The 12,247-nt window shown below is 44.4% G+C and overlaps 1 protein-coding gene across 2 annotated transcripts in view; it reads left to right on the top strand.

Annotated features, from left to right (window-relative positions):
* Positions 1 to 9,285, top strand: part of CANX (calnexin) — an 80,424-nt gene extending 71,139 nt beyond the window's left edge. For both annotated transcript variants that reach the window (XM_089654508.1, XM_089654509.1), the window contains exon 15: positions 7,203 to 9,285. In XM_089654508.1, the coding sequence (XP_089510634.1) occupies positions 7,203 to 7,256 (54 nt within the window). In that variant the 3' untranslated portion in view covers positions 7,257 to 9,285. The remainder of the gene's footprint in view (positions 1 to 7,202) is intronic.
* Positions 9,286 to 12,247: the final 2,962 nt, after the last annotated feature.

The raw sequence follows: 12,247 nt of genomic DNA, 5'->3' as shown, positions 1-12,247 counted from the left end.
CCCTGTTTGCTGCTCCTCCTGCATTGCCAAATGCCATGTGGAATTTTGATTTTCAGTTGTTTCTACTGCCCACCTACAGTGACTATAGTCACCTCCAGCTAATTGAACCTTACCTGCTACTGGCTGTCTGTGTTTTGTGACTGACTGAGGCCTTGCCTCATACTCCAAGCTTAAGATGTCTTGCCTCCACAACCTGTTTGCATCTAGTCACACAGAGGACAGACTTGAATCAGTAGGTGACCCCCAACTCACATTTTGTTAATGCTTCTGGGGTCACTTGTACAATGACTTCTGAATTTGCTGACATCTGGAATCCTGTTCTATGATTATGAGTTCAGCCTCATCTCTGGAGTCCTCCCTAGCTCTGCCATGTGGGGCAATGTTCTCTACTTGTCAGCTGAGGTCTATAATAGTCATGCTAGACTTTGTGGCCCATTCACCCAGTTTCTGACAGGCTCTAACTGCAGAGGTGTTAGCTGGTGCTCTCATGCCTCCCCCACAGAGTTTATAGTTTATCTCCCTGCAGTCCTAGGGGCTTCTGGATCATTGGTTGCAGTGACTGTTTCTGGTCTGGGTTGTTTCATCCTCTGATGGGGAATCAGTCTTCTGCTATTACTGCAGAATTTGGAGGCTGTTTTGGCTCTGATGAGGTGCGCACTATGAATCTGCAGAATTTGTTCTCCAGGGTGCTGGCCACAGTGTTATGAAGGCCATAGACAGTTTGTTTATCGGTCGATTTTTCGTCCGAAAAACAAAGCATTGTTCGTTTTGTAATCCGATGTTGCCACCAATGATTTCGAAAATCCGCCGTTTTTCACGAATTTTCTAGCATGACCGATAAACGAAATGAGGAGGAACCGTGAAAATTGGCCGATGCCTTTGCCCCACTACCTGTGCGAAAATCGGTCGATTATTCTTTCGGACGAAAAATTGGCCGATAAACGAACAGTCTATGGGCCTGCATTAGACCTGATGCATTCTTGTGGGATATCAGGGCAACTTCCCATCAAGTAAACAGCTGGCAAGAGCTCTTCTGGGCAAAGTGTCCCTGGTTGGCAAGATGTCGTAACATTTGGTTTTTTGGAATTGATTGCTTTTGTCTTGGTGATCCATTAGGACAGTTTTGTGGCCTCAGCCGTCCTTTTTACCAAAGTTGGTCTCTTCTTTCCATCTTAACTAAGACAATGTGTTCGCTTTTTTCTGTCCTCAGCCTCAGATACCAGGGACAAGACCAGGGGCGTATTTGCTGCATGGCAAACAAGGCATTTGCCTTGGATGGCATTTTTCAGGGGGGAAATCTTGGCCGTACTCGGCTGGGAGGGCGGTCTCGGCTAGGCTCAAGCGGGAGGGCGGGCTCAAGCGGGGAGGGGGGGGGGGTTTGTTGGGGTGGTGTCGACTCTGTGAGGTTCAAACCTGCCGTCTGATTTGATCCTCAGAGTTATTTATTTATTTTAGCTCTTTCATTACTTCTGCAGTATACTGATCCTTTATCACGTCCGGAGTCTCTGACCTTTTCCTCTAGTATGTTTGCAGTCTGACCATCTCCTGTAACCTTTCCGCAATCTTTGACCATCTCCTGTATCGTGTCTGTAGTCTCTGTCAGAGCCTGCGAACAGGATACAAGAGATGGTCAGTCTCCTGTATCCTTTCCTCAATTTTTGACCCTCTCTCCTGTATCCTTTCCGCAATTTTTGACCATCTCCGGTATCCTTTCTGCAGTCTTTGACCGTCTCCGGTATCCTTTCTGCAGTCTTTGACCGTCTCCGGTATCCTTTCTGCAGTCTTTGACCGTCTCCGGTATCCTTTCTGCAGTCTTTGACCGTCTCCGGTATCCTTTCTGCAGTCTTTGACCGTCTCCGGTATCCTTTCTGCAGTCTTTGACCGTCTCCGGTATCCTTTCTGCAGTCTTTGACCGTCTCCGGTATCCTTTCTGCAGTCTTTGACCGTCTCCGGTATCCTTTCTGCAGTCTTTGACCGTCTCCGGTATCCTTTCTGCAGTCTTTGACCGTCTCCGGTATCCTTTCTGCAGTCTTTGACCGTCTCCGGTATCCTTTCTGCAGTCTTTGACCGTCTCCGGTATCCTTTCTGCAGTCTTTGACCGTCTCCGGTATCCTTTCTGCAGTCTTTGACCGTCTCCGGTATCCTTTCTGCAGTCTTTGACCGTCTCCGGTATCCTTTCTGCAGTCTTTGACCGTCTCCGGTATCCTTTCTGCAGTCTTTGACCGTCTCCGGTATCCTTTCTGCAGTCTTTGACCGTCTCCGGTATCCTTTCTGCAGTCTTTGACCGTCTCCGGTATCCTTTCCGCAGTCTTTGACCGTCTCCGGTATCCTTTCCGCAGTCTTTGACCGTCTCCGGTATCCTTTCCGCAGTCTTTGACCGTCTCCGGTATCCTTTCCGCAGTCTTTGACCGTCTCCGGTATCCTTTCCGCAGTCTTTGACCGTCTCCTGTATCCTTTCCGCAGTCTTTGACCGTCTCCTGTATCCTTTCCGCAGTCTTTGACCGTCTCCTGTATCCTTTCCGCAGTCTTTGACCGTCTCCTGTATCCTTTCCGCAGTCTTTGACCGTCTCCTGTATCCTTTCCGCAGTCTTTGACCGTCTCCTGCCTCCCGCCCGCAGTCTCTGACCGTCTGCTGCCTCCCGCCCGCAGTCTCTGACCGTCTGCTGCCTCCCGCCCGCAGTCTCTGACCGTCTGCTGCCTCCCGCCCGCAGTCTCTGACCGTCTGCTGCCTCCCGCCCGCAGTCTCTGACCGTCTGCTGCCTCCCGCCCGCAGTCTCTGACCGTCTGCTGCCTCCCGCCCGCGGTCTCTGACCGTCTGCTGCCTCCCGCCCGCGGTCTCTGACCGTCTGCTGCCTCCCGCCCGCGGTCTCTGACCGTCTCCTGCCTCCCGCCCGCGGTCTCTGACCGTCTCCTGCCTCCCCTCCGCGGTCTCTGACCGTCTCCTGCCTCCCCTCCGCGGTCTCTGACCGTCTCCTGCCTCCCCTCCGCGGTCTCTGACCGTCTCCTGCCTCCCCTCCGCGGTCTCTGACCGTCTCCTGCCTCCCCTCCGCGGTCTCTGACCGTCTCCTGCCTCCCCTCCGCGGTCTCTGACCGTCTCCTGCCTCCCCTCCGCGGTCTCTGACCGTCTCCTGCCTCCCCTCCGCGGTCTCTGACCGTCTCCTGCCTCCCCTCCGCGGTCTCTGACCGTCTCCTGCCTCCCCTCCGCGGTCTCTGACCGTCTCCTGCCTCCCCTCCGCGGTCTCTGACCGTCTCCTGCCTCCCCTCCGCGGTCTCTGACCGTCTCCTACCTCCCGTCCGCGGTCTCTGACCGTCTCCTGCCTCCCGTCCGCGGTCTCTGACCGTCTCCTGCCTCCCGTCCGCGGTCTCTGACCGTCTCCTGCCTCCCCTCCGCGGTCTCTGACCGTCTCCTGCCTCCCCTCCGCGGTCTCTGACCGTCTCCTGCCTCCCCTCCGCGGTCTCTGACCGTCTCCTGTAAATGGAGCTCTATATACACCCATACACATGGCTCGACAAAGCCCAGGCACCAGGTCGCCATGGTGACTAGAAATTGCCCATTCCCTGTTGGTCTGAATCATGTGTCCGCCTGAAACCTGGACACATTATTTAGACAGGAATGTGGCTTGGAGCGGGGCCTGGCAGGAGGGTGAGGGGAACAGAGGAGGTGGTGGCACCCAACTTGTGAGGCGGACTGGGCTGGGAGGCAGGACAGTGGCCGAGCGTAGCATGAGAGGATTCACCTCACTGAGCTCCCGCTGCTGATCTTTCGAATTCTCCTTTCCGTGGCCGCAATACCGTCTGCATCGGCTTCTGTTTCCACCCACAGTTGCCTGTGTCCCTCCAGAGCCTGGCAGAACAGAGAGGAAGGAGCAGAATCCAGTCTCCAACATGGCGCCGCCTCGGCACTGCCACAGAGAACCCCACAAGAGTCCTTACAGTAGTGAACAGTGTAGGTTGATCAATTTGATTTCCATCAAAGGATGGAGCATCCTTACGTTCCTAACACATTACCCAGTCCATATCAGTATAGATATCCAGCATGATACTGAGTGTGTGTGTTTTTTTACAAAAGGTGAACTTAGCATTTCATCCAGCTGCTGCTATTTGTCAGTCTGATTCTCTTTGTGCTTCTTCAACGTCACAAAGGAAGGGTCACGAAGCTTAAAAATCTACCATTTCTTGATGTATTTGTCAGCTTATTTCTTGAATTTAGGGTCTAAAGGAGCAATGTTCCATCGTTTTTCGGTGACTGCTTACTCTACTAGGAGTATTGGTGTTTCCTGGTGTATTTGACATCAGGCTTCAGTAGCTCAAGTCTGCAAGGCTACTACTTTGTCTTCAGTTCAGACATTTCCAAAGTTTTACCTAGTGGATGTTCAAGCCTCTGACGATGCAATCTTTCATCGATTGAATCTTGCAGGCTGCTGTGTGAGGTTCTAACCTGTTCTGGTTTAATTGTTTGGGGCTTGTTGCAGAGTTGCCCTCACCTCATTTTCGGTGCTTTTGGACATTCCTGTTGAAGAGGACATGACGATACCCAGTTTCCTGGGATGTACAATTAAAGGAATTTTTGGTTTACTTGTATACTCCTATTCTTGGAGTGCATCATAGGACACTGGGATCCCACCCCTTTTAATTTGTTTCATGGCAGTGTCCATTTGCCTGAAGATGGCAGCATAACCCTGTTGTGATGGATATAAAATTCCTGTGTCCAGTGATGTCCACCAAGAAAAGGATTTTACAGGTAAATGAAAAATGCTATTTTATTCTTCTGTAACAAAGTTTTGTCCTGGTGCTGTCCTGAGAATCAGAGCTACTGACAGTTCCCACAGGAGCTATCATGGAACTTTACCTCTCAAACAGTCTTCTTTCTTGTAGACAAGATTGGGCTACAGCTCAGATCTTGGCACTATCAAGTCCGGACCTTTTCTTTCTAATCTTCTATCCCTTGCTAAGATCTTGTGTTGAGGGTTCCCATATTCTTCCCCCCCATTTGTCCCTTGTTACTCTGTGAGATCAAACTTTGATTCTCTGTGTTCTCAAGAACTGCTGTTTTGACTTCTTTGAGGTAGTTCTACTTCCTTTCACAATCAAGAGGTTCTTGCCTGTTATGCCTTGCTTTTGCAAAATGAGAGTCTGACCTTTCAGCTTTTCCAGACCAGGACTTTATTTCCCTTTTGAGCCTGTGCTGGAATGAGGTGGATAAAGGCCTAGGCCAGTTTTTCATCTTTTGCTCATCCTGTACATTCCCTCTGTCTGGCTGCAGTTCAAGGAGAACCCGTGTCACTCGGCTACTAACATTTGCTGATATCATTAGAACTTCATATAACAGAAGTCTATGCAAGTCACAATGAAATCATTAAAAAGTAGTGCATGCTTTTCATAATCGCTATGATGTGAGTCGCAGTGGTATGAACTGTTCTATTGCTGGCAATAGAGTGTGACTTATCATGCGATTTGGAACTGTGGCTAAAAGATTCTGCATATGATATGGAGGTTACTTGACTAATTTTTCAGAAATATCAGAGTCAATCAAAGTCAATCAAAATTTGAATGTGAGGTAAATACAGCAAAAAAAAAAAGATAAATCATTAGTCAATTCAGTAAAGAACACATACATTCGTTTATCACTTGGCAGTAGGCAGTTGGAATTTTAAGGAGGTAAAATGTGTTGCGCTGCATATATATATATATATAAATATTGCATGTGTTCAAAATGTATAAATCAAACATAAACACATATTAGTACATAAGTTGTAAAATAATATAGAATATGTAAAATAGTTCATATAAAGAGTCCCATTCAAAAGGTGCTGACAGATGAGAAATTCGTTCCTTCTAGACATCGTAAAGTGCCACCACTTACACCCTCACCCAAAGTGCTAATGGGGTACACGCTTACCAGCTTTCTATGACCCCCTGCAATAAGAGTGGTCATGAAGTCACATGCTAAACAGCCTCAGTGGTATCCCGGAACACTGCCAATTGAATACACATAACCCTCACTCACTCAAAATAACCTATACTGAAGAATCCGTCTGAATGAAAACAGTTTTCACTCCCACAACATTAATTACTGCAACGATGCATACATAAGATAATTTGTCAGAAAAATGTACCCTCTTATCTGTCAGTGAAAGCTTGAGAGGACAGAAACTATCATCTACTGTATCCCAACAATCACCCAACTGTAGAAGGTACAAGATGGAGCCCACAACCATACCAAACTGGATCCTTTTCCCTGCCATTCCCCTAGTGGCAGAAATGCATACTTCTCTTGTCTGAATTTTGTCTTCTGGGGGCTGAGATTGAGCTTTGTGTTCACTTTTGCAGCAGTTTTCTAATTCAGTGTCACAATCCTGTGCAATGTCCTTTTTTTGTTTCAGTCAGTTGACCATGTCGACCATGTTTATGCTTATCGGACGACATTTTCCCAGAAACTGTATATGCCGTCATAACCTTTGATACTGTATCTAGTGACACGGAAAATAAATTGACAACTTCAGTCACAGAGGTACCAGTTAAGCAGGCACCAACAATTTGCCCTCTTTAAAGCTCAGTAAGCCCTGACATGACTCTAAATTACTAACAGAGCACACACAGTGAATGATGAAAAGTAGGTGCGAAGCCTCATTACCTAGGTGTCTCAAGGGGAACCAAAGAATGTTACATCACTTCCGCTTTCAACACAAAACATGTCACTTTCACACCCTGCAAATCATGTAGTGTTTTAATATTTTTTTTTTTTTGTCCAACCCCTGTACCGTGTTGCTTGAATTGTGGTCCAGGGTTTCCTTGTCTTCAGCGGAGGGAACCTGCAATATTTTAAGATTGTACATAAAGTCCCAGAAATCTTTCATTAAGGTCTTCATGTCATATAGTTTGAATATAGTGTCATAGATATATTTATCATTGTAAAGGAAAATATTCCACACTTTTTTTTTTTTCCCCCCAACTTTTCTGGAAAAAAGCAAACCGCTATGAAAAAAATGTTTTTCCTTGTTTTTCCCAGGTCTTCCCACCTCTACTCATGTTGCTTTGATTCATGTACCAATTGACAGATACTGCTAATTGTCGGTCAGCTTGATATAACTATACTTTGCAATTTCTTTGTTTTATAATTGTAGATTCATTACAAATGCACTTCTTTTTTTGCAGTATAAATTTTTTGCAGCCACATCTAAAATTGTTTTTATGTTTAATAGGAGGAAGAAATTTTGAACAGATCTCCCAGAAATCGAAAACCGAGAAGAGATTAAACACCTAGGAAGGATATCAAACTTAGAACTTGAATATTTGGCAAAGTTAATATATATTAAAAAAGTTTGCCGTTTCTACAGAGTTGCAACAAACTGACCATCACCCTGGTTCTCTATTCACTGAAGCCACGAAATGCTGTCACCCATGCGTTGCAGCTGAATTTAAACAGTGTGTCTAGAATTTGCAGTCACCGAGGTGGCAGCAAAATAAAATCCATCTTTTCTGTATTTAACATTAGTTGACTTCTCTGTGGGGATTTGCAGTGTAACGAAAACTAACTGTGCTGTTTGATTTTAAAGAGCTTTTTAAAAGAACAATATAGTATTGCCAAAATCTTCCAAACGTCAGTGTAATGAAATGTATTAATCCTAGAAAAACAATTAGGAAAATGTTTAGGAAACCATGTTTAAATGAAAAGCAGAGATTTTTTTTTTCCTTCCACCAACATTAATAGAACGCTCTCCTCTTTGAGATGTCAGTAGATTTTTTTTTTCTCTTGTAAGCAAGAGCCATCCCCATAATTATTGCAGTACATTCTCATTTGGTTCCTAAGGCATGTTTCTATCCTGATTCCATGCATGCTGCCCTTGGTCTCTGGTAAAAGTGGGCCTCATGGACCAAAAACAATGGTCTACTTGAAGCAGGTTCTAGAATTTTGTCCCTCTCCTGTGTGCGTGAGTTTATGTAAATATAAATATATACATATATCTTTTTGCTTTGTGTGCTTTCTTCTACAACAGTTGACCATCATTTAGGCTGGCTTCACACTATTGCTGTACTGTAACATGCTTGTTGCCATGTGTTATATGCAGTACTCTGTGTGGTGCATTTGCTGCATCATTCATGTACACTGGCACCCTAACACACAAATACAGTAGGAACCAATGGACCTGCACTGTAGCACACTACAACAGTGCATTTTGGTGCACTGCATTTTAAAAAAAATGTTTAGGTCCTGTTTTAATTCCACTGCCATTTGTAATACAAGGCACAGTAACACACAAACGGTGCAGCATAGTGTGAAGGGGGCCTTTTAATCTTTCCATCGCACTTTTTCTTTATTGTGAGTTTCCACTGTTCTGTTAATCATACATCTCGTATGTTACTTGATGTTATTTAAGAGGGACTGGCCCAGTGGAGTCATTGCAATCTTACTGATTTTACACTCAGTGTTTGTTTCCTGCTGTTGGTCTGTGATAGTCATGATTTGCATGTAAAGTGTACTGTTAACTTACACATAGTAGTAGTTTCAGTTTGGCTTAAAACAAAGTCCTAAGGTGTAAAATATTTGAGGGGTCAGTCCATCAAAAGTAATATTTCTGGTACACACTACTGGGCTACACAAACTAAATAGCTTTGTGTATCCTGGACTATTAGCAAGATCACTTGCAAGAATTCCTAGCTCTTCTTGACCTAAGGTATCTACTTCTGCAATAGTCTGTTTTAAATTAAGCGAAGTGTATCCTACATAAGGAATAACAGCCCTCTACCCGCCCTGACAGACAGTAAGACATGGAGACTTTGAAAACTTGCCACTGCTGTTCCAAGTTGATATAAGAAGCAAGGAACGATTCATCTTTCTGGTATCTACGAAAAACAAAAAATCTGTATCATGTGAGCTGACGCTTTCAATTGCTTATTATGACAAGTCAAAAAATGTAATTATTCTAGAGCAGGTTAAGTTATTCAAAAATATAGAAGTAGCTGCTAAGGGCAACAATAACCCTTATGTCTCTTGCACTAGTTGTGTCACTGTATAAGAATTTTATCAATTTAGAGCACCAAGTCCATATAATTGCTGCCTATACTGTGTGTAATAAACCGGTACACTTTTCTGCCCCAGCAGTTGCTATCTAACCTGAATATCTGCAAAGGGTACGTAGAGACCAACATAAACAACTTGTCACGTTAATATACGGATGGGGAAAACTCTACATATGTATTAAGCCTTTCAGTGGCAGCTTCCTCTTCTTTTTTTAATGTGTATTTTACCAATACTATTTAACCATAAAACCTTTTCATAATTGACCTCTCCAGAGTCCATTGTGTTTTCACATCTGTGTACTTGGTTCATTCAGAGAGACTGCGGAAGAGCTTCCTAGGGCAAGTGAAAACTTCACCATAGCAGATATTTGGGGTAGATTCTAATAGTTGCTGACAGTCCAATTTGCTGTAACAATGTAAGGTTTGTTCATGTTTTTTGTTTCTTTCATTTTCTGTTGTTGCATCATGAGTTATCTTGTTGATGTAGGGTTCAGAGCTGAACAAAAAATAAAACTTTTATTAAAAAAAAAAAAAGGCTTTTTATGCTGCTCTGAGCCAAATATGGGCCATTTTAAAGGAGCATGTAAAGATGGCTGGTAGTTGGCACAGTCAACACTCTTATCCAATCCTGGGTGCTTGCGCTGCCTGACTTCTGGATCCAGCGTCTGTTCTGAGGATGGTACATCACTACCACAGAATGTGTGACTTTTCTGGGGATTGCATAGTGGCAGCTGCTGGGTGGGAACTTGGTCTGTGACAGGTCCCCATCAAAGGTTTTATTAGCTTTGTGGTTTTACACGCGCCCCCCCCCCCCCCCCCCCACTCTTCATATTTTTATATCTTTCACAGGCTGCATTTTTTTTTTAAAGCCCATTAAAGGTGTTGGCTCCATCAAGAACTCCCCTTTTTTTCCTTCACAAAAATCTACTAGAGGTCAGTTGACTAGGAAAATTGGAGAATGGATAGAATTCCATCTTGCACCGTCTGCCCAGCTGATTTTTCATTTGAGGGATGCCCTGTGGAAGATGGGTGAAAGGGAACACCCATTCAGGGAATTTCAGTGAGTCCCTGATGAGCTGGCTAAAGTTCCATCCTCACATGGTCAGCTTTACACAATTTTGTTAACTGTAGCCTTGAAGCTGCCCAATTTGTTTTTTTTTTCTCCTGTACAAACAAGATGTTCCATAGTTATAGGTTGCTGACGAGCACTATGGATTTTTTTTTTTTTTGCTGGTGCAAGATAGCATTATGACCAATGAGGGCCAGAATCAGCAGATTGTAGCTCTAAGGGCATATTTCGTACCTGAGAATAATATATGGCATTGAGTACTTGCTGTGTGTTCTCTCCCCTCTATCTGGGATAAATCCTGATTGCTGCAACACATCCCTTCTTTTATACACCCTGATCAGTCTATAAGCGGCTGTGAACCTGTCGGCCAGTTTGTCTGAAAATTTTTTTATAATAAGCCAAGGTATATCTATCAGGAATGGTGGCTTTACCAGATTTATGGAATGCATGTAAATATTGCCTGGCTGTTGTGAAGTTATCTCCCAGCAAGGAAGGGGAACTCTAGTCATCCAAACTCTACAACGCAGCATAGTAGTCCTCTAAAAGCCTGGACAATAACCTGTGATGATTGAACTCGAACATCTCCCTGTGTTTTAATTTGTGAAATATTTCTTGCTGTGGAGGTCCTAAGAGTGCTAGTTAGTATTCTTCTGGGCTTGTTTCCAAACTCATAGAACTCCCTTCTACAGCGGGTAAATTTTGCCTTCGCTTTATCAGTAAGTAGAGAATGCAGTTGATCTCGCAGGTGTTGGATCTGCTCCCCCACCCGTTGAGCCTGAGAGTGCATATGCACCTGTTCTATAGCCCTGGCCAAAGGTTTTGAGAATGACACAAATAATTGTTTTCACAAAGTCTGCTGCCTCAGTTTTTATGATGGCAATTTGCATATACTCCCAGAATGTTATGAAGAGTGATCAGATGAATTGCAAAGTCCCTCTTTGCCGTGAAAATTAACTTAATCCCAAAAAAAAAAAAAAAAAAAAAAGAAAAACATTTCCACTGCATTTTAGCCCTTCCACAAAAGGACCATCTGCCATATTAGTGATTTTCTCAGTAACACAGGTGTCAGTGTTGACGAGGACAAGGCTGGAGATCACTCTGTCATGCTGATTGAGTTAGAATAACAGTCTGGGAAGCTTTAAAAGAAGGGTGGTGCTTGAAATCATTGTTCTTCCTCCGTTAACATTGTTAGGGCAGCAAAGAAGCTACTACTCTACAGAATATCAGGCTGTTCTTGATGTTTTCCTGTAAACGGTACAGGGATTGGACTGCTGAGGACTGGGGTAAAGTCATTTTTTCTGATGAATCCCCTTTCTGATTGGGGCATTTGGAGCAAACCTTATCCGGAAAAGAAAAGGTGAGCGATGCCATCAGTCCTGTGTCATGCCAACAGTAAAGCATCCTGAGACAATTCATATGTGCGGTTGCTTCTCAGCCAAGGGAGTAGGCTCACTCACAATTTTACCTAAGAACACAGCTATGAATAAAGGATGATTACAAAAACATCCTCGAAAAGAAACTTCTCCCAACCACCGAAGACCAGTTTGGTGATGAACAAAGCCTTCGTGATAACTAAGTGGCTTGGGGAATAAAACACCGAAATTTTGGATCCATGGCCAGGAAACTCCCCAGACCTTAATCTCATTGAGAACCCCCACAACTTCTGACAAACTCCCAAGCCTTAATTGTGCAAGAATGGGCTGCCATCAGGATGTGGCCCAGAAGTTGACTGACAGCATGCCAGGGTGAATTGCAGAGGTCTTGAAAAAGAAGGGTTAACACTGTAAATATTTAACTCTTCGAATAACACATTTGTGTGTTTTCCATAGACAGAAAGACCTAATGCTGCCCATGTCATTAGTGGCGAAGGAGTCCAAATCCTGCAAGATTTGAGCTCTATAGGTATTGTCTTGTATAAATGTTCATTCAGTTTCCAGTATCATTCTCGTGACAATTTTTCCCCCAGCATCAATCAGCAACGAGAGAGTGTATGGTCTGACAAGGTGAAGGAGCCAATAGTGCCAGAGGAAAGGAGCAGGAGGGTACTTTAACATACAAAGATGTAGTCAGTCCTAGTAGAGGTCCTATGATTAGCCAAATAGAAAGTAGTTTGTCTTGTTTGTTCTCCAGCTGTCCAGGAATTGATTCTCATGTAGG

Source organism: Staurois parvus, unplaced genomic scaffold, assembly GCF_062004578.1.
Source record: "Staurois parvus isolate SC_StPar_1 unplaced genomic scaffold, SC_StPar_1.0 ptg000770l, whole genome shotgun sequence".
Classification (NCBI taxonomy): Eukaryota; Metazoa; Chordata; class Amphibia; order Anura; family Ranidae; genus Staurois; species Staurois parvus.
The sequence above is the reverse complement of the archived record's forward strand: the minus strand, read 5'-3'. Positions and strand labels throughout refer to the sequence as shown.